General features: G+C 34.5%; 4 protein-coding genes and 1 long non-coding RNA gene across 5 annotated transcripts; 4 read left to right on the top strand and 1 right to left on the bottom strand.

Moving 5' to 3' along the window:
- The first annotated feature begins 287 nt into the window (after positions 1-287).
- On the top strand, positions 288-3,677 carry LOC122578587 (acidic leucine-rich nuclear phosphoprotein 32-related protein). The gene is made up of 2 exons (XM_043750570.1): positions 288-1,462; positions 3,099-3,677. Exons 1-2 carry the CDS (start codon positions 344-346, stop codon positions 3,390-3,392), a joined length of 1,413 nt encoding a protein of 470 aa, XP_043606505.1. The 5' UTR covers positions 288-343; the 3' UTR covers positions 3,393-3,677.
- A 2,602-nt stretch (positions 3,678-6,279) lies between these two features.
- LOC122578797 lies at positions 6,280-6,968 on the top strand. The gene has a single exon (XM_043750834.1). It carries the CDS (start codon positions 6,372-6,374, stop codon positions 6,861-6,863), a length of 492 nt encoding a protein of 163 aa, XP_043606769.1. The 5' UTR covers positions 6,280-6,371; the 3' UTR covers positions 6,864-6,968.
- Positions 6,969-8,206: 1,238 nt separating this feature from the next.
- LOC122579501 (proline-rich receptor-like protein kinase PERK4) lies at positions 8,207-11,649 on the top strand. The gene is made up of 8 exons (XM_043751681.1): positions 8,207-8,764; positions 9,082-9,591; positions 9,678-9,764; positions 10,093-10,163; positions 10,244-10,320; positions 10,443-10,590; positions 10,708-10,869; positions 10,981-11,649. Exons 2-8 carry the CDS (start codon positions 9,162-9,164, stop codon positions 11,182-11,184), a joined length of 1,179 nt encoding a protein of 392 aa, XP_043607616.1. The 5' UTR covers positions 8,207-8,764; positions 9,082-9,161; the 3' UTR covers positions 11,185-11,649.
- Positions 11,650-12,258: 609 nt separating this feature from the next.
- On the bottom strand, positions 12,259-14,818 carry LOC122579506 (protein LIKE COV 1-like). Its single transcript, XM_043751687.1, has 6 exons — positions 14,666-14,818; positions 14,263-14,315; positions 13,737-13,846; positions 12,866-13,033; positions 12,575-12,799; positions 12,259-12,428 (listed from the first exon to the last, which is right to left on the bottom strand). The coding sequence occupies exons 1-6, from the start codon at positions 14,810-14,812 to the stop codon at positions 12,322-12,324; spliced, it is 810 nt and encodes a 269-aa protein (XP_043607622.1). The 5' UTR covers positions 14,813-14,818; the 3' UTR covers positions 12,259-12,321.
- A 3,623-nt stretch (positions 14,819-18,441) lies between these two features.
- On the top strand, positions 18,442-21,288 carry LOC122579507. The gene is made up of 2 exons (XR_006320657.1): positions 18,442-18,887; positions 20,863-21,288. It is a non-coding gene; the product is annotated as an uncharacterized LOC122579507 (long non-coding RNA).
- Positions 21,289-27,289: the final 6,001 nt, after the last annotated feature.

The raw sequence follows: 27,289 nt of genomic DNA on the forward strand, positions 1-27,289 counted from the left end.
CCAATCCACGTCATCAATCCGCGTCTCTAAAATCCAACGATCACAATTTCATCCCAATCCAGAGCCAGACAAAATATCTAAACTCTAGGGTTAGGTTTGTTTAACCCAACAATACCCATTTTGTATATCCTCTGTATAATCAATCACCCCACTCGGAGCTCCATTATCACAACCAACAATCTCACCTGAAAAACAAAAATTATACATACACATATTTATATCTATATTTATTTTAGGGTTTATCAGATTTTTATCTGTTTTTTTTTTTTTTAGGGTTTTTTAATATAAAATATATATATTTATTGATATATAGAGATAAATAGAAATATATAGATATAGATAGATGATGGATGAGATCTGGGAGAGGGCGGTGGAAACGGCGTTAGATGGACAAAGGGATGTGACGTCAGTGAGGACGTTAACATTAGACGGAGCCGTTAAGTGTGTTCATGGGCGGTTACCACAACCGTCATTATTTGAAAAGTTTATAAACTTAGAACATCTATCAATCGCAAACATAGGTGTAACAACGTTAGAGGAGTTTCCTAGGTTAAAAAATTTACAGAAATTAATATTGTCTGATAATAGGATTGCTGGTGGTTTGGAGTATTTGGTTGAGGCAGGATTAGATGGGTTAAGAGATTTGGATTTATCGAATAATCGGATTAATGAGATTGATGATTTAAGGGCTTTGGCTGATTTAAAAATTGTTTCTTTGGATTTGTATGAGTGTCCTGTGACTAGGGTTAAGGATTATAGATCTAGAGTGTTTGGTTTGATTAAGAGTTTGAAGTATTTGGATAAGATGGATGTCGATCAGAACGAAAGGCCGGAGTCGGACGAGGAGGATGACGACGATGAGGAGGAAGTGGAGGAGGAGGATGGAGAAGAGGAGGAAGGGGAAGAGGAGGAGGACGACGAGGAGGATCCGGGGAGTGGGGAGGTAGATGGTGATGGGGAGGAGAAGACGAATAATGGGGTTGTGAATAATGGAAGTGTTGGTGATGGAAATGATGGGGTTGTGGATGTGGATGAGGACGATGAGAGTGATGCGGATGAGGAGGAGTCGGAGATTGTGAGAGGGAATAATGGCGTGGTGAACGGGTTTCATGAGGAGGATGAGGAAAGTGATGAGATTGATGAGGAAGATGGCGGTGAGGACGAGGAGGATGTGATTGAGGTACATGAGGTTGAGGATAGTGATGATGATGAAGTGGATGATGACGATGATGATGAGGGTGAGGATGAGGATGATGAGGTTGATAATGATGATGGTGATGTCGGTGAGCCTGGGAGTAGCGGGTGGGCGACGAGTACGGAAGGGGAAATTGATGGCCACGAGCAAGGTGAGGATGATGTTGATGAGGATGATGATGGGGAGACCGGTGAGGAAGAAATCGGTCTTGATGATGCTGGAGGAGATTTTGAAGAAGAAGAGGATGATGATGATGCTGAGGATGAGGTAGTCTCTCTTTTCGTGGCTTTTTAGTAATTTATTATATATGTGCTTACTTGACTAGTTATCTGTGTTTTTGGTGGTTACTTGATTTGTTACCAGTGTTTGTTTTTAAAGTTTTTGAAGCATGTGATTTGTTAGTAATTTTTATGTTATTGATAGGTTAAGTTCATGATTTTGGTTGACTGGTAATTTTATTTAATTGCTTATGTTCATTTTTTGAGCTTCATATGACTGTCTTAGTAGGGTATTTTGGCATATATTTAAGTTTTGTTTTGTATGCGAGACATTTTTTTGGAGGTGTGGTTTTCATGATAGTTGTTTGTTGCGAGGGTGTTTATTGAATAAATTGTTTGGTATATGCACTTTTCTGGAGTTTTTTTTGATATAAGTTTAGTGACGGGGTGAAAAAGCGATAGAACATTTTGTGAACCTTTTGTTTTCGTTTGGCCAATGTTGGTTTTGCGGTTTGAATAAAAAGTGACTGTTTAGCATGCTCTTATGATGCTTATTTTAAGAAAATCTAGGTGGTTTTTGTGTTTGTTTGATTATTGAAATGATTCATCTATGTGTTTTCTATGTGTCCCCAAGTTATGGTGATTAAAGATTTAGCAGCGAATTAATCTGTTACTCCATATTATTTATTTAATCCTTGTCTTTGGGTTGATCTGGTCAGGAGATGTTCATTAGTGAACCATCTGTTATATAGTTGTCAAGTATAACCAAGTTATGTAATGATTGCACTAAATGATACTATAACTTCTGTCTTGATAGGAATCAATAGAACAGATCCTGTTCAAGTAAGGTTGTAAATGATGCTATAACTTATGCTTGAATGTTAGCAACATTTATTGCACGTTTTGTTCTTTTGTTTATTGCCAGTAATCCACTTCAATATGTTTTAGATCTATATATTTTGTGATTGATCTGATCAATATGGTGAATCTCTGTCTATTAGTATTTGCTGCATCACTGTTGTGTTATTCTCGATGCGATATTGTTTTCATGCTCTTCATGCAATTAATGTCTATTTAGCATGTACTGAAATATATGTTTTGTATATGGATTGTGGTATCAAAATCTGAATGCAAAATAATTGCTATTTATAGATGTTGGAGGAATCATGTCTTTGTTTTGTCATTAGATGAGTAATCCGAAGATTAGCTTGTTCAATTTTGTAAGACTGAGCTTAGGAGCAGTGGCTCCTCTTATGTCATGAGTTCCTGTCTTGAAAAAGAAATTTTTTACAAGCTGTAGCTGGTTTAAATATGTTTCCATCTTAGTCATTGCAAAATCGAGTTCTCTAGGTGTCAAAATTTTTAGGTTCTTATATAATTGCTAGTTTTGATTTTGGATCTTTACTTTTTTTGTTAAAAGTGTTTTTGCAAATTTTATGAAATAAAAGCTGCTTGCTGATTTTTTGAGTATTTTTTGCATATTTGAGTTTTTTTTTTTGGTTTTTATAATCAGTAGGCTAATTCTGTTTAATCATTTTCAGAATTTCTGGATATCTGAGTGTTTATTGTTCTGTTTTATGTATAGCTTCTGTGAATTTTAGTATTTTTAAGTATTATGTATAGTTTCTGTGAATTTTAGTATTTTAAGTAAGTTACACTGCAACTGTGTTTGTTAATGGCTGCAGGAAGATGAAGAAGATGGTGGTTCAGGATACCTGGTACAACCAGTGGCTCCACAGGTTGCCGAAGACGTGGTAGTTGGAGACGAAGAAGATGATGATCCAGAAGTGGATGAGGAAGAAGAAGAGGATGATGATGATGATGAGGATGATGATGAAGTGCATGATAACGGGGTGCATCCTCCATCTTCATCAAGTAAGAGAAAGCGAGATGATGATGATGATGACGACGATGGTAGTGGAGAAGATGATGATAACATTGTTGATAATCATCATCCCAAATCATCAAAGCACAACTAGCAAAAGGTTTCAGTTTCTTATGCGAAAAAGATGGATGTCAATGGCTGTATGTATTGCTGCTGGAGTTGATTGTCAATGGTGGAATTGGATTTATCGGGGATGGAGAAAGAAAGTTCTAAGGTTTCTTCTTGAGAAAAACTGTAAACTAATGTCTTTGTGTTTTTTAAATGAGAGAAGATTGGATGATATGATACTTTTGGAGGGAAACAAAAGATTGTAAACTGGTTGGTTGGGAAGCATTTGAAAAAGTTTGTTTTTTTAAAACTATGGTTAAGTTTATGATGATGAATGATGTGTATGTTGATCTCTGCTATCCGTTACAATAGATTCAAATGGCAGTTGAATGTTTAAAGAGAGGGAAAACAGACTTTTTTGAATGTCTGTTAGAGCACCGTCTTGAATTGGAGGGAAACTAATATATGAACAAAGCTCTAATTTATATCCATCATGATTCATATCATCAAGGAAAGGAAGTATGCGGAAGGAATTAGAACAAAAAGATATATATAAAATAAAAAAATAAGGTGAGATGCAAATGTGAGTGTATGTAGTGAGTTGTACTTGAGCACATGAAAGAAGCAAACCAAATTCGGGTAGCCAAAATGTATTGGGCCGGGTTTTTTATTAAAGGATTTTGATCAACGACGTCGTATCGAATGATTCGAGTGAGTCAAGTTGCAAATTAATTAATATGGAAATGAAAAAGGGAAGAAGAAATATGGGAAGGGGGTGCTTTTTATTTGGGACGGAAAGTGCGGATGGACAGGTGTTGGCAATCTAACGGATGCAAGAAGAGGTGCAAAAAGACTCGACTCTCGGCTTGTGTTGGTTTAGCCGCGAAAATGACAGAATTCCAATTCAAACAACGTAACAAGGCTTGGCTTAGCTAGGCTATTCTTCGGCTTTTTCCTTTTTTCTTTTATAATAATAATAATTATTTTGTTTACTCATTATGTTGACATATGGGTGATATGGGGAAGAGACGCAAAGGTCGTTTGGTGCCTTTAATTGTATTTTAAGTCATATATATAGTGTGACTTTTGTAATTTTATCTTCTTACAATATTCTTTTTATTCTTCTATTTTTAATCATCCCACAAAGTTAATATTACATTTGGGGAAACAAGTTGATGCAAAAAATTTTTACTGAATAAAAAGTAGATTACGAACAAATCTAGCTAACATTTTAAGATAATAAACAAAAATAAATAAATAAAAATCTGATTTTTTACAATTCTGCGTTAAAAAAGATGATAGCTTATGGGGCGTTAAACCGTTTAGAATGATTTTTTCTTTACTAAGATTAAATAATACATCAAAATTAATGTAAAAATACCATCTTCCATGATATCAACTACAGCTAAATTGCAATATGTAGCTCTATATCTTCTCTAAATGTAAAATATTTAACATTCCATTGATTAGCCTGGTTAAATTTTTTTTTTTTAAAAAGAAAATTAATAATGCACACTTATTAGTAAATGTTTATTTATTCTTTATCTCATTCCTTTTTCCCTTTTATTTATCTATACTATCTAATAAAAAAAAATCACCATTTTTTTTCTTCAGGGGTAAATTACACTTTTAGTCCCTGAACTTGGCACGTTTTTCGCTTTTAGTCACTAAACTTAAAAAACTGAACTTGCCACTTTTTTTCACTTTTGGTCACCCTGTCAACTTTGTTACCTTTTCTCCGTTAACTTGCCTAAATTCGTTAGTTTTTTTTCTCCAGCTTTCGTCCTTTTCATTTATTTTATTATTAAAAGTGATAATCGATGAAAAGTACACTCAAAATTCAATCCTTTATCTGATTTATTACAAATTTATATAACACTAACAAAAATATTTACGGTTAAATCATAAGGCGTTATCGATTATTCAGAGAAAAAAAAATCTAGAATACATTACTCCGGATAACCGTTACAATATCTTATGTTTATTATAGTTTAGCTAATAAGATGAATAAAGATAAATAAATAAATCTATATAAAACATACAAAAATACTTACGCTTAGTTTGATTAGATGAAATAATTAATATTCTTTTTGAACGACGATGAAATAATTGTTAGTTGAAATTTTTATTTATATAGTTAGATTTTTTTTTAGTGCCTCTGTTTGAATTTTTTATTCTTCTTATGTCTACTTTAATCGTAAATTTTTTTGTTTGTGTTATATAAATTTATATAGTTTTCCTTAATTCATTTTATTAACTATTGCTAAACTATAATAAAAATAAGATATTGTCACGGTTATCCCGGAGTAACGTGTTCTAGATTTTTTTTTCTCTGAATAATTGATAACGTCTTATGATTTAACTCTAAAAATTTTGTTTGTGTTATATAAATTTGTAATAAATCATATAAATGGAACGAGTTTTGGATGTATTTTTCATCAATTATCACTTTTAATAATGGAATAAATGAAAAAGACGAAAACTGGAAAAAAAAACTAACGAATCTGGGCAAGTTAACGGAGGAAAGATAACAAAGTTGACGTGGTGACCAAAAGTGAAAAAAAATGACAAGTTCAGTGTATAATTTGTAATTTTTGAAGTTTAATGATTAAAAGTAAAAAACGTGCCAAGTTCAGGGATCAAAAGTGTAATTTACCTTTACATACTTTTATTTAAACTTTTTGTCTACGAAAAACCAAAAATACTTTCTCTGTTATTTACTAATTTAAAATTCTCATTTAATATACCTATAAGATTCTTAATGAAACTACCTTTAACATCAATTACTTTTATATTCACCACTATCGTCACCCTCATCACCGTCCCACCACTGTCACTACCACCCCTTCCGCCATCATTACCCCACCTCTACCGCATCGCGCGGGCAATAAGTTTAGTTTTCTAAAAGGGATTTCTGTAAAATTGAACGTTAAGAACACACCACCATTCATCCCATATCTTCCTTCCTAAGAACAAACCAACAAACCCCTCTCATCTCATTTCAAAACATTTTCTAAAACAAACAATGTTACTCCAAACATGTCCATATTCCACAACAAGACTCATCCCACTAACACCATCCTTGAATTTCATCTCTCAATCTCGTCAAAATGTCATCAAATCCATGGCTAAACAAACCACCAATGAACCAGAACCACTTTCCACCCCCAACAAACTGGCTATAGCCGGTGGCCTAATCTCCAACCCTGTGATCGGATGGTCACTTTACACTCTCAAAACAACCGGATGTGGCCTTCCACCTGGTCCTGGTGGGTCCATTGGGGCATTGGAAGGTGTCAGTTACTTGGTGGTTGTTGGAATTGTGGGTTGGTCTTTGTATACTAAGTCCAAAACTGGGTCTGGATTGCCTAATGGACCATTTGGGTTGTTGGGTGCTGTTGAAGGGTTGTCGTATTTGTCGTTGGTTGCGATTTTGGTCGTTTTCGGGTTGCAGTTTTATCAGCAGGGTTTTATCCCTGGCCCGGTTCCTGTTCCTGGTGACCAATGCTTTGGTTAATATCATGTATTATATGTAATAATTATAATGTTGTCTACTCTATCCACTGTAACATGTACTCATTTCATTTCAAATACATTATGCATATACTCAATTTGAGGTAAATTTATTTAGTGAATTATGTAACACTTCATCTTAGTATTCGGTGTGGTGTTATTGTAGCATTGTTTCTTTTCGGTGTGTGAAATGTTTTGATCTTTGAGTGATATGTAAATTTTGAAATTTGAAGAAAGAATGCTAGCCTAATAATGTCTGATTTATTGGAAACGATAAGAAAAACATACGAAACATTGATTGATGTAAATGTTTTGTGTGATTTTGGTACTTATGGCACAACTTATATGCTGTTGGATTCTTCTTAGTTTTATCTTACTATTTGATAAATCTGCCGCCTATGGAGTTCCTGGCCCTTCAGTGTTTCTTTAAGAAAAAGTCTGTATCAGAAATTCTTACAGCCGTTTACTCATTGAGAAGCTTATGAAATAAAGTATAAATATTATTATGTCTATAGTCTTATAAACTGTGTCCTTGGTTTTGTGACTTTGTCTTTGAAGACACATAATAGCTTTTTATTTGTCTATGATGTTGAAGATTATGAGTTAGTAGACTGCAGAGTTCTCTCAAGTCCATATCTTGTTTTTGAAACGGTTATCCTGTTGATCAAGTTTTTTGTAACTCATTTAGATGCAATTACACTTAATTATGTTAAAAATCAAATCTTTTGCGGTTTTAAGATTGTCAGGCTCTGGATACATAGAATTTGTATGCATATTATCATCTCAGGTTCTATGCAGTGTGCGCTCTGGGTACCAAGACGGTACATGGGACCAGAGGGTTCCCATCCATTTACCCTTTGTTATCATCATCTCAGGGTATGCACCATATAGTTATTCAACTCGTTTTCTTGTCCTTTGTTTTCAAACTAAGTCAACAATGTATTCATTTAGATGATAGATATTAGAGCTTCTAAAGAACCTATAATTTAGATCACTCAGCTTGTAAAGAGAGAGGGAGAGAGAAGAAGTCTCCATCATTGTAGGACTGTAACCGGGAGAAGACTCGGTGGCATTTCTAAATTTGGATAGGTACTCACAATGTTACACTTAACCTCTCTTTTCTCTTTGTTGAGTCTATTTTCATCTTCTTCAATCAGGTTTCACACTTCTTTGATTAAGCACGAGTTTCTTTACAGATTGAAGCTTGATAATTCCCAATCTGTAAGTATTTATGTTCTATAATTCTAGAGTTGCATCTTTTCTTGAAAGTTATTTGGTTTTCTTACATCTTTTTCATTATTTAATTTCATCTCGCAGTACAGATTGAAGCTTGATAATCATTTCTTAGAATATACGAGGGAATAAATTACAACTGATAAATCATTGAGGAAGTTTAACAAATCTTCTTTGTTAGCATGTAGTTTTGGATTTGTTTTGATGAGAATTGAAAGAAGTCTAAATGTTTATTGAGGTTATGGTTCAGCGTTTGTTTCTACGGGTGTTAAGATCCTGAAAAGGTACATCAGACGCATGGCCCCGGCCCCTAAAATGCCCCTTCTCCAAAATCATCTCATCCTCCCCCATCATCACCACCCCCAACCAAAAAAACGTCTCATGGTACATTTGATTCTCCACCTGGCCATGTTGTAAGCAAACAATCCACACCACCTGCCACACACAAGTCAACCAAGTCTCCAAGCCACAAAGAACACCATGATAAATCAGTTGACGACTTACATACAAGATTTTCTAATGCAAGTTATAAAGAAATTGTTCTTGCATTAGTTTTGGTCGCTATCGTTTTTGTTCTTTTCATCATCATTTGTGTTAGTTGCGCTAAGAGGAGGAGGAGGAGGAGGAAGAAAAGGCAGAAGGCCACGGCTTACTATAATAAACCACCTCCAGGTACAGAGTTTGAAAACTACTGCTTCTCCACGAGTTATGTATATACGTAGACGTAACAATAAAAGGAGCAAGATTGAATTCCTTTCTACCTTTAAAGAGTATACTTCAGTTTATAAAGTTCTCCGTTACATGATTGTTAGATCAGGCAATAGACAGTTATAGTAGATTAGATAACATTTGATGTTGATTTAGTATCAAAGATTACAATGAGAGCTTTGTTATGATAAATTATGTGTCATTAGTTTACATTTTATGATATTTATTATATTTATGGAACTAAGTGAAAATATAACATTAACTTAGTTCATATTTCACAGCAACTGGAAGTGGAGACAATTACAATAGACAAAGGGCAGATTCATCTCACGAGTATGTGATCCAATTCACAAGACCTGGAATGATGAGTGTTCCTGTTGGTGTTGGTGGCAAATCAGGGGCCTCGGGCTCACACCAGCCCAACACAAGTGGTAACTTGTCAACCTTCGCGTTGCATACACCAAAAGTGACTTTAGCATTCGGTATACGAAATTTCTCATACAATGACCTATCAACGGCCACTAGAGGGTTCTCACAGCTCAACCTGTTGGGTCAGGGTGGGTTCGGGTATGTGCATAAAGGAATTTTGCCTGGTGGGGATGAGGTGGCAGTAAAGAGCTTGAAATCGGACAGTAATCAAGGAGAGCGAGAGTTTCAAGCAGAAGTTGAAACCATTAGCAGAGTACACCATCGCCATTTGGTATCACTGGTTGGATACTGCATAGCTGATGCGCAAAGAATGCTTGTCTATGAGTATGTTCCTAATAGGACGTTAGACTTTCATCTTCATGGTGGGTATTTATTTTTTGATATTATTTTGACCTAAATAGAAATTTACGTCAAACATGTAAGAGTCATAACAAACTTTGATCTGCAGGAAAGGGTTGTCCCGTCATGAAGTGGGAAACAAGGATCCGTATTGCATCAGGATCAGCCAGGGGACTTGCATACCTACACGAAGATTGTATGTTTTCAATCCAAATTTTGTATTCTTTGAGCAAAAGTTTACTTCATAATATATTAGTATGGATTATCATTGAAATGATATAACTACTTTAGTTATTTATTTATTATTATTATTATTATTTATTTGTAGTAAAATGTACATTTTTGGACAAATGTGCTTCTCGTTTTGACCCATTATCAAATAGCCCCTTGTTTGGCCAGAACCCATTACCTGCATACCCATTTTGTATGCCTAAGTTGGGTTGTTTGAAATTGAAACAATGTATGAATCGATTTTTGTTCTAGCATAGCAAAGATTACAATAAGTATCTCTTGGAAACTTGCAGGTGATCCACGAATTATCCATCGTGATATTAAATCTTCCAACATCCTCCTTGACTACAACTTTGAAGCAAAGGTAAGTACTAGATACACTCATTTTTCCAAAATTCTGATGTGTATAAAAGCCTTCTACTTATATCATAGTAATGGATTCAGGTGGCTGATTTTGGATTGGCTAAACTAGCGTCCTTAGAAGACACTCATGTCTCAACACGCGTTATGGGAACTTTCGGGTAAATTTCTAAAAGCAAATCAAGATCAGTTTTTCTTTTCTGAAAGTTTTGCCAAGATCCGATTTTCATACAGATCATGTTTTTGTCAGTTTTTTAACTTTTATGTTGGGGGTCTGATATAGGTACTTAGCTCCAGAGTATGCTTCGAGTGGAAAGCTAACAGAAAAGTCTGATGTTTTCTCATTTGGGGTAATGTTGTTGGAACTGTTGACCGGAAAGAAACCAAATGATCCTATCTTTAACAACACGGAAGATAGCTTAGTGGAATGGGTTTGTAACCTGATTTGTTTTCATTTTAATCTACAGTTTCCTTCCATCATATCCTTGGGACATTTGGATTACCTTTTAGATTTGTAGCCTTGATAATTGTCTTTGGTTACAAATCAGGCAGGGCCACTCCTAGTCGAGGCGTTGGAAAATAGAAACTACAATGAGCTTGTTGATCCACGCTTAGAAGGGAACTATGAACCAAATGAGGTGGCCCGTATGGTTTCTTCTGCTGCAGCTAGCATTCGTCATGCAGCTAAAAGGCGTCCCAAGATGAGCCAGGTAAGTTTATGACTATGGTCTCTTACAAAAAAGGATTGTGGTTTGCATTAACATATTTGGTTTTGTTTCATGTGAGTGAAATGTAAAGCTGATGATAATGTTATGGTTCAGATTGTACGAGCATTGGAAGGCGATGTAACATTAAATGCCTTGAACGATGCCTTGAAACCACAACGAGTTGACTCTACATTAAGCCTTTCGAGCCTTGACACGCCGACTTCCATCGTTAACGACACAAAGGCCTACAATAGCGACATGAGGGAATTCAGGGAGATGGCAGAACCGACCAAGAGCTCAGAAGAAGCTAGCAGTTAATAGCAGTGAACTTGTTTTTGTCTTATTGACAGGCAATGCATCTCTCCAAGCTGCAAAGAAACATCGGGTTCAAAACTCAACCATCGGAGATGAATAGTGTTCAGTGTGAAAGTTCAGTACGAAAGCTAACGTGATAGTTTAAAACTGAGAAATGGCTTTAATCCTAAGACCATTGGAGATGGTCTAAGAGGATAGAAGTCGATCCATAATTGATCAATGATCCATTTGGAATTTACAGAGTGATATTACTTGTCTACCATTTATGAATACATCATACTGACATTTTATAGTAGCGTTCTGTTTTGAAGCGTCTAGGTTTACACCCACACACACACACACACACGGTCGATAGTTGTAATAAGATACCTTTGATATATATGTAAACTCACTCAGTATGAGCTTGATCTTTCGGCCCGCAAGATCAACATATTTGATACAGGAAAAGAATTATTCATTTTAGTTCAATTTCAGAATTTCTACACCCAGTAATGATCATACTGATCCATATCTACGTTTATTCAGTAATATTTCCACGTTTAGTTTCACTCTCTTGTTTGAAAATTTGAAATTTGTTCATTACATTGTGCGGGTTGTCTGCATTTTTCTCTATTGAGTTTAAGGACTGACATTAAAATCAGGGTTGGATATATATAATTTATCTGAAGCTGGAACACTCCAAAAGATAATTAGGTCTAAAAAATTTTATAGATAGCAAGTTATGCAAAAAAGACATGATTTATTTACTTATATGATAGCAAGCTGGAACCTTCTCTGTAAGTTGTTTTTATTGACTCTGCATATAGACTCTGATGTGGTGAACTTTTCAAACTAACAAACAGGATAAATATTAGAGACCAAAGAATGATTCAAACAATGAAACCAAACTCTTCACTGTTTTTCTTTGGAAGTTGGGTTTAGAATACTTCTAAGATCTAGCTGTAAAACCGAATCATACACATATGTACTCATAGTATATGCCATACTTTTGAAGTTTGAACGAGAGAATTGTATTTCATATGATTATTCATGTAGGTGTACTTTGTAGGATATCTCTCATTAGTGAATTGAGTGCCGACTAACTTATAGTATAAACTCACGAGCATACATAAACAAATACCATCCATATCTACACTCTTATCATACATGTGGAACAGCAAAGCTTTCTAGACTTGGAGATCGACTGGGTCGTTTGTCTTTCGTAGTTAACATCTTTGGCATTGACATGCCTCCTGAGATTATGATTTCTGCATAATACACATGGAAATTTTCATTTATTACCAATGCTATTGTTATATATATATATATATATATATATTCAAGAAGGTGACAGAATTTTTATTTTTTAAAGAACACGTATAGAAAACTTTTATTTATGAATTGATTTTTTTACCTATCCCTTCACGAACCGAGATATTAGGCTTCATGACATCTTTTGAATTTACAAGGACTATATCACCGATATACAGGTGGTTAGTTGGCACATACACACAACATAGCTCTTCAAAGCCCATGTTTTTCCTAAGGATAACGGTTGATGTTATGAATCCAAATGCATATTCACCGACACTTGGATGCTTTATGATTGCAACTTCCTTAAAAGCATGTGAACCTTGTCCTGAGATAATGGGAATTAAAGTTAGACTGATGATATCTTGTAGTGAACTTTTGTCAAGGAACCTACCTGGTGAGATGGCTGTGCTGATTTGTTTGGAGGCAGTGTAAATATAGCTCATGAGAGGCATCTTCTTTATTATAAACTCCCCTAAACTAAGAAGAGAAGTTCCCAACCATGATGACATGAATACGCCAACGAAAAATATGAAAGCTATAGAGGTCACGAATCCAAGACCTGAAAATTAGCCAGAAAAATAGAAAGTAACAACATCTGACTGGACATGATTTGACCAATCCATCAGTAGATGGAGTGGTACTGCCATCATGTGACCACATGAGCCCAGAGATGAAGACTGGAGGTCACAACTTGCCAAAGGCAAGTGAAGATACTATATCTTGTGAACCATGTGTATGGATGGTAACTTATCAGGCATGAGTTCTATGCAGTCGGCGCTCTAGGTATCAAGACGGTGCATGAGACCCAAGGGTTCCCACCCATTTACCCTTTTTTTTCTGACTGGACATGATTTGTGATTAGTTGTTGGTCTAATATATGAAAACAATTCTCAATAGTAACAAGTTAAAGACATATTCTGCTTAAAAACCAATGACTCAATGCTAAAATTTTGTATTCTTTCTGTCCAAAAGTTAGTTTCCACTTTGACAATGCTGTGTCTTTGGGCTTCCTTGTTACACTTTGGTGTTACGTATCTAAATGAGCCCAAGTGAGCTATAACTATATCTACGAGCCAAACCAGATCGGAATGACTCATGTTTGACCCAGAGTTGTTTTAACCTGTTACCCAACCCACCCACTTTACCACCTCTAATAGCCCATAAATTTTCTTTAGCTAAGATAACAGAAGTTGCTACGGTCTTGGGATTACACCGTGATGATTTATGATATGAAAGAAAAATAAGGAAGCTGGTAGACTAACCAAATATATCTATTCCCAAAATATAGTAGATGGGGGAGAAGAGCCAGTCTCCAAATTGAATGAACCACCAAGTCACATAAAATGTAATGGCTATGGGAGATAAAATAACACTGAAAACCAATCAACCATTAGTAAACAACTGGCAAAATCACGATTTTATCATTTTTGCGAATGTAAACCATCTGGGTGAATACGTACTGCTCTGTTATCTTACCGCTGAAGTATGCATATAAGATCTATACAAGTATAAATAGACATTTCAAGATTGTCTAAAGGTTAACTCGATAAGGTAAGTAAAGATAGTTTTCGTAGTTCATCTTTAATAGACATGACAATGTTGTAAAAACCTTCTTTCCGATGAAGAACAACTGCCTTCTAAAAATGATGATTCAAATAATTCATAATAGCACTTTAGGGAATTTAGTGAACATGAACATAATCCTTTTTTTTTTTTTTTGTAAATTCATAGCTATAACACCAACAATGCATGATTAACTTACGGATGAAACAAACATATGAATAATACCATCCAGTGATGAACTTTTTGGATGCCCAGCTGCGAATAACTTTAATAAACGCCTGCACAAGCAAAACAGGAACAAAACACTTGTGAGATTTCCTTTTACAAACCATACTTTTAACATTCGATGCATTATGTATAATTGTATAAATAATGCATTATGTAATTTAAAATTTATATTTGTTAGTGTGTTATAGACTGTATGGCCTCCTCAATAGTATCTTGAAAACTGTTCGACCCTTATATAATATGTTCATTAGATGATCATATGCATGAAAACACAAAATGTTTTATGTTTTTAAATAAATAAACATATATGTAAAAACAAATTGTGTGTTTGATTAAAGAATCTTAATTAAACACACAATGCCATTAATAGAACATGATTTAATTTTATAAATTTAGAGACCTCTCTTCCGGCCGTATGATGAGAGGGAGAAGAATCCCCAGGAGGTGTATCCGACTGCAAAGGAGATAACGGGCCACCGATAAAATCCGAGAATCCGGTTGCCGGGATCAATCGTTCTAGATCTCTATCTTTGTCTCTCGTTCCCATTTTATATATGTATATGTATGTATATTATATATCTTCTGGTGAAGAGCTGCAAGTTACAATAACGAACTCTGTTAAGAAGAGCTCTTTCTATTTTTATTTTTGGACGAAAGACGTTAATGCATTATTTTTCATTGTGCTATGATATGTTACAAAAATGTCCCTCATATAACTGTTAAATTCATAGAATCATCCTACACTTTTGGTTTTCTATTTATATCCTTCTTTTCAAACCAATTTACACTTGCAACACATATCTCTATCAAATGATCTAATCTCCCCAAGGACTCTTCTTAGTACGTGGTCGCGCTTCAACATTCCTAGTGCGAGTCCTGAAGCTGTGATGGAATGGTGTGACAATCTCAAGGTGACTGCCTTAACATGCCAAAGGATCCAAGCTACTTTTTTTACTTGGTGGTGGTACTTATGGAAAGCTAGGAGCAATAAGGTGCATAATAATGATCAGGAAAGCACTTCGGACATTTTTAATGCTTTGGTTTCTTTATCATACCTTTGGTTACATAATCGCGACAAGAAGTATAACTTAGCTTGGAAAGATTGAATCGAGACACCCTTTAGTAGTGATTAATGGGTTGGTTTGTAATTTGGTTATTATGTGCGGGCTCTTCTTGGGAATAGCACTTTGCTTTTTATTTCCCTCGGAACTTGTATGGGAAAGCAGCAAAAACACCCCGAAGTGAAAACCGTTGGCTTGGCCTTTGTTGGTGAGGTTTTTTCTTGTGTCCCGGGTCACTAGAATTGACACAAGTTTTTTCCAATCTTTTTGCATTCCTAGCAGTTAAAGTTTCAGGAAACATCTAGTCTTATGGTTATGTGGAAAATCTAGATTGTTAGTGTTGTACTTGTTGTATTCCGACCTCTAGCATCTTGCTAGATTGGTCTTTTTTATTAATAAAATATTTTTGCCGTTCTAAAAAAAATATCTAATGTCCCCAACCTAGGCAAGGGCAAAGATTGGATCAATTTCGTCAGTTTTAGCTCAAAACTTTAACCCGTGTTGAAATTTACGGGTTTCAAAAACCAAAAATCATCAGATTTTGTTTTGGTTTGGCTAGTTTTTTCGGGTCTTCGGTTTGGCTTGGGCCAGTTTTCTTATCCATGAAATATTTGATTCTCTTACATTATCCAATACATAATACATACTAGTTAACGTATATCATCTTCGTTTTTTCTTATTTATTTATTTTATTATCATTGGAGCATAACTCATATGTCTCTATTTCAATCCTGAAGGAAATGGGTTGTTGCATCCAATAAAAAACACCATTTTGATGCAATAAAAGTCCATAAAACTAATATAATGCATAATTAATTATCATTATTTAAGTGTTTAACAACACATTGATCTGTCAAAATCGAAAAAATCACGTTTTTTGTTGTATGCATTATTTTGATGAATATGCATCCAAGATGGATGCACAAAACAAAAAAACATGATTTTCTCGATTTTGACAGACCAATGTGTTGTTAAACACTTAAATAATGATAATTAGTTACATACTATGTTAGTTTTATGGACTTTTAATGCATCAAAATGTAGTTTTTAGGTGTTCTCACCGTGTTCTTATTTTAAGACTGTTCTTATTTGATTGTCCATATACATATATATATATATCAATAAACTAAAACAGGATTGACATGTTCTTGAAACGTCACATGACGTAATCCTTGATCGACACGTGTTCTTTTAATTTATTTATTTTATTAAATTAGTTTTTTTAATTGTATATAGATTCAATTTTCTTATTAGACTTAGAGTTAAACTTTAACGGCTTATAAATACAAAACACATTATAACCTTATTTTATTGATCATTTTCTCATTAGTAAAATTGTCTTTTTTTTCTTTATTAAATGGCAAAATTGTCTCTTTTTCTTTTTCAATTGTTCAACACCTATTACATATATTACTTATAACTAGACGGATGTCTGCGCGATGCGGCAGTGATGGTGGTAGCAACGAAGGTGTGGCGACGACGGCAGTGACGGCGGCGACTTGCGGCAATGACGGTGGTGGTGGCGTGGTGGTAAATGTAAATTAATTGATGTAAGAAGGATTAATATGGTTCTTTAAGGGTATTATAGGTAAATAGGTGGAAATATTTAAATTAGTGAATAAAGAAGAGGAGTAATATGTGGTCATTTCAAAATCTTAATTACTTAAAGGGGTGAACTAGTTTACTTTATAGAGTAGTATAGATATAGATATAGATAAGTTATTAACATGAAGACTTCAAAAATTTGAGTATACGATCCGAAATCACAAAGTTATTTGCCATCATCCACTATGCTTATAAGTTCTGATTTTGATGTGATTGTAAAAATTAAAGGGTAAATCAAAAACCCTAATATATATATATATATATATATATATAGGGGACTCTTGTTTTGAGAACTCATTTTTTGTAAAAATTGTGAGAACTCTTAAATTTTATATTGTATCACATGTTTTGTTTGTTCATTCACATGTGAAATATTATAAAAATATATGTTGCTGGAGAAATTTTTTTTCAAAACCTTATATATAGCCGTTTGTCATATGTGAACAGAAAACGTAAACAAATTCATTCACAAGTTCACAAAAGGCTACTTTAAAGGTTTATTCAAAAAGTTTCTTTTACAACATACATTTTTATATCATTTCACATGTGAATGAACAAAAAAAACATGTTAACAAATATATAATTTAAGAGTTCTCATGGTTCGTACAAAAAACATGGTTCTTAAAATAAGGAAACTCTCTCTCTCTCTCTCTATATATATATATATATATCATTACTGTTTATTATAATTTAGTTTCGATTATCGGTTTACTTTAGCCACAATTTATTTCAATCTCATAAATCATGTATGAGACATATTCGAATTTATTTATGATATAATCTATTGCTACCGTACATCGTACGAGTATTAGGACTATTATATATATATATATCCCATAAGAACATGGCATGTTTGCCTCGATGCACGCAAAACCCATGAACAGTAATACATATATATATAGCATGTACTTGCCAATACACATGTTATAATATTGCCAAAGAGCCAGTGCTTGCCAAATAAACTTGTCGATCAAACTTGTCGACTGCACCCTTGCACCTTAGCTTACCCAATGTCGTATGTAGTTTTGTGAATGTTGTCGTTCTTGGTTATTGGGTGATTTTGAGTAGCTGAGCTTTATTCGTTGTTAATTAAAAAACAATGATCTAAATTATATTATTAAAAAACACTCTCCTTGATGAGAGTTATTTTTTTTTGGTATGACAATAATTATATAAAACTAAAAATTAATTACAAAGAAGCTCTAGAAACCATAGAGTTGCAAGTAGCAACCAACTGGCCGTAAGCAAAGAATATCAATAAACACAAAATAACAACCAACACTATGATTAACACATATAATACTCTACCGAAATCTAAAACAAAAACTAATGCTAACAATGTCCTCTACCACATCAACCTTGTTGAGAGTTATAAAGAATAATGGTCTAAAAGGCCTTAATGATTTAAGTTACAGTATCGGTCTTTATCTTTTAAAATATCAATCAATTGACCTTTTACATCGATTAATTTTACATCAATTAATTTTTCCGATTCCGAATATCACTTTCGCCCCTCTATCGCCTCCACCACTCCATCATAATCGCCATAATTAACAAGTAAAAACGGAGAGAGTGTGAGAGATCAAACACCCAAGACAGATCGAAGTTAGATATGGTTTTTGTAAGTCCACCACTACCAGCTCCGATTTTTTAGGCTATCGGTACCGACCACAATATATCCTTGTAATCTCTCACAACCAGCGATCTTAACTTCAAGCTACAAGAAAATCAAACCATTATATATAATATAAAGTTTAGCAGGAGGGGGTGATTGAAAATTGTTTAGTATTTGAAGTAGGTGGGTTTTAGAAAGAAAGAATTATAGGGAATTGGGGCGGTGATTATGATAACTAGATCAAAGTTGGTAGAACAATTGAGAGAAAATCAGATCAGATCTCAACACAAGTGGTTTCCTCCTCTTGTTCTCTTCTCTCCTAAGCCTACTCTCTCCTCCTGGTATTCTTTCTCTCTCACTCTTTCCTAAGTTATCTTTATATTATTGGAAAATAACTGGTTTTGTAGCTGTTTTTGTTAAAAATAGTTAATTTTTGTTTGCCGTATGTAAGTTTTTTAAAAAAATGGATGTTTTCTAACTCATTCCTTACCAAGGAACTAGCTAGCTAGCTATCTTTCTTTATAGTTTATACGCAACATTATGTTTGTTAGTTAGTTTCCCCATGGTACGTGTGGCCGTAAAGTTTTGGTTTTTAAATTAAAAAGCTTTGAGGGATCCCTGTTCGAGCTATTGGGGAACGTTGAACCATTATATGGCTATGATGTACGTTGCCTAACTGGTACTCCGGTGCTTTTTCCTACACCTTTATCCAAATTGTTTACCCAGAGAGGTTAAACCCGGTTGGGTATCTTCGGATGCCTTACCACTCGGAGATAGCTATTTGGTGGGGTGTCAAATATCATATTAACTGATTAGTATAAAGGAGCTAGCTTTATATGTTGTATGCAACTTTTTGTTGGTGGATGGATCAGTCTGGACTCAAAGAACCAACAACTGAACCAGATTGAACCTGCTACCAGTTGTTTGTCAAGACTTAAGAATTGACAACACCTACCCCTTTTTAACAATAATTAAACTAAATTCGACATTTGTTTATATCGCTGAATTAAAAGTCCAAGTTTGTACTTGGCACAGAGCTTGGTTTGGGATCGAACTGGGCCAGGTTCGTCTGATTTGTTTATTTTGAATTTCTGTGTTTAGGTATGGTCCAGTCAATACCGCATGAACCAAAGACAGATAATTTGGAAATGGGAAATGACATATTTTCCTAAGGAATTGACCTAATAACTAAAAAAATTAATTCCTGTATGTTGCAATTAGCTATGATTTTATATGTGTTACTAACTTCTAAATGATGAGATGCTTGGAATCTTCATCACAATTGGTTTATATTTGACGAAATTTGACCTTTCAAAGGGAGTCTTGGTTAATAGAGGGAATTTAGGGTGATATTTCAACTCATGCTTTCAGATTCCTTGGTGTTCTTATTTAAACAGAGGAACACAATTTAGTTATTCTGAACTTTTATAACAGCCTCCAGGTTTGTGTCTGTTGGCATGATAATTAACGTAGTATGTGATATGGGTTTGCCTAGCATCATATTTCACATAATACAATGGATAAGGTTTCTCGTTGTTCAGTCCCTACTTGTTATCGACTTTGTATATAAAACACACCAAAAAAGCTTGCTATTACATTTTGATGAATGTAAAACTGAAACCTTGGTTTGAAATAGCGTGTGGCGACCCGTGGCGATAAGGTCCCTGAGGCAACAAGCGTGGCGTTGCGAGCGCGGCGAGCGCAACACGTATTCGCGGCGACAGTTTCTACATATATGCTAATACTCTACATGTAACAATTGAATACCAAAAGATAACATTCCATATCATAAGAAAAGACAATAGTTTGTGATTTCAAATCACCAAATCATAATAGTTTGCGATTCTACGACACCAAATGTATAATAAGTAGAAAACAAACCATAAAAGTAGACTAATAGACTTGAAATTGAAAGTTGAAATCAAAACAGTGGGCCCAAAAAAGTGAAAACATAACTTTGTACATGTTGCGATGCAACAGACGCAACACGCAACGCTCGCAACGGCTCACTACGGGCATGTTGCGCTCGCAACATGTAACCTGGTCGCCACACCCTTGGTGTTGCGCCCTAGGGTCGCAAGACGCAACGCAACGCCTGTTGCAATTTTAAACCAGGACTGAAACTTGTTATGTTTAAACTCCACCTCTATATTCTAGTCTTGCAAATAGTTAGAGCTTGAGTATCTGTCATGCTTAATGACAATTTGTCTGAATTGATGATGCATTGAACGGCTGACTGTATCACTTGCATTAAACTTTTTAGTTTACATTGATTCATGCTATGTGAAATAATTTTAATTTGTCTGAACGATGCAGGGTTGATGTTACTGTGGCAATCTTGTGGGCCACACTGTTCATTGTGCTTGTAATATTATCATACATGACCCTCTACTCCAGACATTTTTGGCTTTCCTTTGCGATCATTTGTCTTGGTATTTTAGTTCCTATACGCTTGAGGATTTCTAGGCAGACAATTGCAAGGAAAAAAGATAGAAGGTTGCTATTGCCTTTGTCCATGTAAACAGCCACAATTGGTCATACAACTATACAAGTCAAACCCAGTTATCTTATCAACTGGTGAAAGTGTGAAACTGTTAGAAACTCCAAGTAGCTGTTAGAATAGACGCTGTTATTGCTCTTTTTCCCCTTTTTATCTATATGTACAAAACATGATTAATTACTCACATTTTCATTTGACTAGTTCATTTAAGCTCAATGCTATTGGGTATTATGGCTATTAAATTATTTGTTCTTTATCTCTTTAGGATCTTTTTGTTAGAAACTTCTTAGTTACTGATCTTTTCACTCATTTATATATTCCAGATTTTGCTTTATGTAACTTTAGGTTTTGCCGGAAATATATTAATTGGCAGAAGTCAAATTATTAGTCATTCGTGGTTAATAAGTGTTGTCTTTGGAACCTTACTCTGCAGGTCTTTAGACTTCCAGAACAGCACAGAATGCAAATGTTCTGATTTTGTGACCTAGATGTGGTAGGTTTAACTTGTTTAATTATGAAAGAGTCGAATTGGAGTAGTATTCTGTCTCAAACAGGTCAAATAAAAATAGTTAGCTAAAGCGTGAATGGAACACAGATGCTCAAACGGGTGTCGAAAGTCACCGCTAGAGTATTTTTAATTGATAAAAAAATCTTGACAGTTGTTCAAGCTAAAATATAGATTATCATTGTAATTATAATGATTTTGTAATCATAGTAAACACTTCAACTATTTAAATTAGTTTTCAAGAATGGATAAATATATGTTTGCGTGACCCAGCCCCTTTCAAGGTATATTTCAACCTGCAAATAAAGTGACTTGTTCTATCCCAACCCTGTTTCTACTAATTAGCCTACCCGCTTAACCCACCTATCTTGCCACCTATAGTGTAAAGTGTAAACCTATTAAGCTGGTGGACATGTTACTTCTCTAGTGCTGTTTCAGTGGTATAATACTTGTTTATCTGATCTAGAATTCTGGAACTATCCCATATTTTTGTCTAAATTTGAAACTGCAGTTATCTTTCTATGTTATTTCATAGATTGTACAGTTGTAAGTTCCTTTGTTGTCATGGTCCCGGCATGGACTGTTTCTGTGCAGTCAATTATATGAAGATCAATCTGATTTCAGAGAATTATGAATGGCATATGAGCTCATTATTGTCACAGTCAAAGGATGATGTTGGGCATACAGCAGCACATGGCTTAAAAGGTACGGCTCTCATCTTATTTTTATAATTATAAAGAATGTCGAGGATGCTGAATTATAACTGTTAGGCTGTTTGCTTTTGTTGAAACATTTGTTTAGTGGTTTTTCGCGTAATTAGTCATTTCACCTCGAGCTCTACCTTTCTGATACGCCTATAAGATCTTGCATTTACCATGGAAACCCTTTTTGGCTTTTTCCAAAAAAATAATTATATAAGATCTGAGGTACTCCTCCACTCATTGCCAGTTAGTTTTGACACGAATTGGAATGGGCTGTCAGGTAACAGATTAAATCAGTTAAGGGCTGTGGTATGGACTATTTTTGGTACAGGTTGAAATGGAATGGGACAGGATAGGTTGGCCCAGTAACATTTTGACTTTAATTTCAAGTCTTTTTTCAGTTCAGTTGATGGTTAATAATGGACTCTGAAAAACATTATTAGAGTAATCTTTGAATAATATAATTTAGAAGGTTGTTTATACTTAGGATGCCTTTCAAATCGTTTGACATTCTTCTGTTTTAGCTACATTTATTAATCTGACCCGTTTATGACAAAGATAACCCAAATTGATTCATTTATAGCTGTAGGAACTGCCAGGTTGCCACATATATTGGTAAGCATGTGAAAGTAGCTCCCTTTTTGGATGATTTTTTTTTTATTTTTTAATGAGTTTATGATGTAAAGCTTTTAGTGACTTCTGCTTGAATGACATCCTGGAAGGGAGTATCCCCCAACAGAACAGCCTGCCCATTTTAAGAGTTCCAAAAGGCCCACATTTGAATTTATGCATAGTTATATACATCCTCCACTTGAGAAAGTTGATATGAGAAAAAGGATAATAGATCCATTATTGTTGTACTAATGTACTTACATGTGATACATGTGTGCATTTATCAATTCAATTCTTGACCTTAGATGGTGATTAGTCATACAAGATGAAAGAGAGTAGACATGCATACATACAATCAACAATAGCTGCAAGATGCCCTCCACACCCAACATAAGGAAAAAAGAAGGGAAAAGTAATACAGAAAAAGACATCATAAGTTTTGAGTCTTGAATAGTGCACTTTTAAAGGTCGCTCGAGATACAAGTCGAAAGTAAAAAGCATTGTGTTTTTTTCAGACATCGCTAATCATGAACATAATTAAGGTATTAACACTAATCAGTATGAGTAATCTAAAATTAAGAAACATAGATAGTGGTTTAGTGGAGTAATAACAAAGCAATATGTGTAAAAGGGAAGATATATTGAGGAATGAGGATTAGATGTTCCCTTTAAGAGCATCAAGTTTTTCATAGTAGCATAGCGTAGGAACCTTATAATATCAAATGATTATAGAGAATGGAATATGTTCACCTACAGAAATATTTGCTATTCTTGTAGTTGTAGGTTAGCAGGGGTATTTATATATATTTTTGCTGATACATTTTATAGCTTATCACATGGTTAGCACTAATTATTTTCGTTTTTGACTCAATACTTTTCGAATTAAACCATACTTCGCCATGTCGTTGGAGCAAAGTAATACTATGAACTTCATGGACCAACCTGCTACTGCAGACTTTGAAGCTTTTAGTAGGGGGGCGAAAGTCACAAGGCTCAGAAATAACGCTTAGGCATTCTTTATCGTCATACACAAAAATGATGTCATGTGCCTACATCTATTTCTCTTACCTCGTTCCACCTTTTCATTTTTTCGTGTGTCTATATCATATATTCTTAAACGGGATAATTTGCAGGCAAAAAGTTAAATTTTTTTTTTTTTAAATCTAGGATAAATATTTTGGAAGCCAAATAAAGTTTTATCTCAAGTGGTAGTCAATTTTCTCATTATTATTTGATACCAAGGGAAATATAGTTTTGCTTTAGCATATTTATATGAATATATGATTGATAATTTGATATGATTGATGACTATTTCAATATTCTTTTCTCAATAGTAGCATGAAGCGCATGGGTTGTATGTGGTGCCAAAAGGTGTCCTTAAGGGGAAGGTGTCACAATGAGAGTAATGATTTCTTAGCACATGTGCACTAATGGATGATCGACCTAAATGTTTATTTGTTCTTTAAGTTTTTTTGGTCAACCAGATATAGTTCAACTTTGTCGTCCAAGTTCATGCATTACATGATAGATTTCAGAGTTTGGCGACCCTCTCACACTATGCAGTTGACTTTTTTTTTTTTTTTCCTGAGAAAGATGTCATTGACTAGAATACACGTGATCTACAAGGATATAGGATAGCTAACAAGATATGGATTATATAACTGAGATCGGTACAAATACACACTATCTCTATCTATGCAAAAAGTTGATGTCTTATTCACATGGTGTGGATGTGGTCAAAAAGGGCCAGAATCCTTTTATATTTGTTATGTTCCGTGTTCTAATGTCACCTAAGATTTAATGTTATCTTATGCATGACAAGACATTAGCAACAAGTTCACTATCATCATAGGTAAGTTACTTAACGTAATAGTGTTGAACACAACTAAAGTGATATATCTAGCTCCCTCAACTATCTTGATATATATATATATATATATATATATATCTGCGGGAGTGTTGGTTTAGTTCACTTAGTAGAGGCTCTGGCCTATTGAGGAGAAGTCCGGGTCAATTTCCTGGCATGCGTGAGTTTAGTATTATTCGGATAGTTTAGAGTGGAGTAGATTTGTTGTAAAACAAAAAGTAAGAGTATTTTTTTAATATTCGCGCCTACCAATATTGTTGTAGCTTTTAATCGTGGCTACACGACAAGTAAATATGGTGATTAGACATAATTAAGCTTTTAACTTTCATCGAATCTATGTTTGCAACAAATGGAGTATGTTGTGGTAGAATGGGAACATTTTAAAGTTAATTACCTTAACAGAATGATGCCCATTGGTCCACTTTATGGTTTTAGGCCTAACTTAATTCAAGTTGTTTTTAACCTGCCCCCTTAGTGTCTAATCTAAGGTTAAACTTTTGTTTTTAGAAGGAATCATTTTGTTTAGTTGTCATAGAATGTAGGCCATTGTCCCATTTAAAGTTGATTAGACAGACAAACCCAGGTTAATCAACTTCACGGCTAATCCCCGATAATCTCGGCCAATCACTTCTATTCTAATATTACTTTCAATAATTTTGTTAGTTTAGATTTGGACAGATTGACATAAGTAGCTTAGTTTTGTATGGAGATTTTGGAACCAGATGCATGTTTTATTTGTAGGTTATACTAGCTTCACATTTGAGTGGGGTGTAGATTCAAACTTTCACTATAAATTATTTCGACCTTATTGATAGTTTCGGGGTATCATGAAGTGTCTACGAGGATAAATCAAAAGACAACTCTAATCTAGGGCAACTAAGAGTTCGAGGCTGCAAAGAGACTATGCATGTATGCTATTTTTTGTTTTGAATTTGAAACAAAACTCTTGTATAAATTACATGAAAAGCCATATAATTTGGTTATCTACGGTTACAACTCTTAGATGTGAAACGTTACACCTTTTGACGAAATACACAAATGGTTGTACCCTTTTGTGAATTTCTCCGTCCTTTGGTGAAAATGCTTCGATCAACAAATGCAAACTTCCAATTTAGTGATTCTAGAGCATCCACTCTCCTAACTCGTAATAATATCTAACTTGAAATCCCTTTATTTTAAATAAACTCAAATCACACCCTTTTAGGGGATGGTGAAAAGACAGCAACAACATTCAACTAGGTCGGATGATTTTTGCTCCCAAATGGATTCAGGCCTCAAGTTAAAACAGATTTCCCACTGACCTGTCAATTCACACATAGATACGGATTCTAATAATCATACCACACCCCCAATACACAGATAATACCACTAATCAATCACTAATTAATTTGCCAACCTAGTGACCTACTCCATTCGTTATGTGTATCATGAGGCCACCTTATCACAAGTCACACACAATGGTGTGGGCTCATGGTTTGAACCATCAAGAGTCTACCACATGAAGAATTGGTATATTGGAAAACTTGAAAGTTCATGATAAAATTTAAATTTTGAAGGAACATATTTGTTTTTGTTGCCCCTTTTGGATGTAGATAGGTATAAACTTCCAATTGCATCCTTTAAGAACAGATTGCATCAAACAATAGAATCTCATCGGATTTATTATCCGAATAAACAATAGTAATGGATGAATGAGAATAAGTCAAAATCTTTGATTTGGACTTGATGTACACCGCATCTTATATATGTGCGATGTACCTCAACATCAGTAGCTTATTTGATTTCAAAGACACACAATGTACGCCAAAGACCTGTTTTGGTAATAACCGCCTAACCGGTATCATCTCATATATACCAACCATATACCAACCGTACAATATTTTGTTTGGTTTATGCTCGACTTTGGTACCGGTTACCAACGGGTTGGTACCGAACTTATCTCTAGAATAGTGGAATCAGTTAATGTTTTGAGCTTCTTTATCATGTTGTTTTATATAGGAGTACAATGACTCCATGATACATTAAATCTTACATTAGTGACATAATTGTGTGATTCATGAAAAATCGATTCTGGTTTTAAAGGTTTCTTCAAAGTAGACTTTAATTGATATGAAAAATGATTAAATATAATTCAGTGGCATAGAAATGCTGAAAACACATTTGGAAATTAAAGTTTAGAAGAGCAAATGGTAATATGCATTTAAAAGACCTCTTAACAATCCTCCTAATTTATAAATATGACATTTCAGATGATAGAGGTAAGTAGTGAATTATAATTATCATGTATCCATGACATTAAAAAATTAATAAAATGTGGGTTGGCCAGGGGTATTATCTAAATCCACTATGTGGGTCTCGGAGGTGACTTTTTTCCAAGGTCTCGGGTTCGAGTCTTGGGTTTCTCATCTCAAGGTAATTTCCATGAGGAGGGGTTAAAGGTCCAGCGATTTATTGGTTAAAATTGCCTCCAACACGTCTGAATCGAAACTAACTTTACAAAAAAAAAAAAAGTTTACTTTTTCAAACACTTATTTTTTGAGTTAAGTGCAAAAATCATC

Source organism: Erigeron canadensis, chromosome 8, assembly GCF_010389155.1.
Source record: "Erigeron canadensis isolate Cc75 chromosome 8, C_canadensis_v1, whole genome shotgun sequence".
Classification (NCBI taxonomy): Eukaryota; Viridiplantae; Streptophyta; class Magnoliopsida; order Asterales; family Asteraceae; genus Erigeron; species Erigeron canadensis.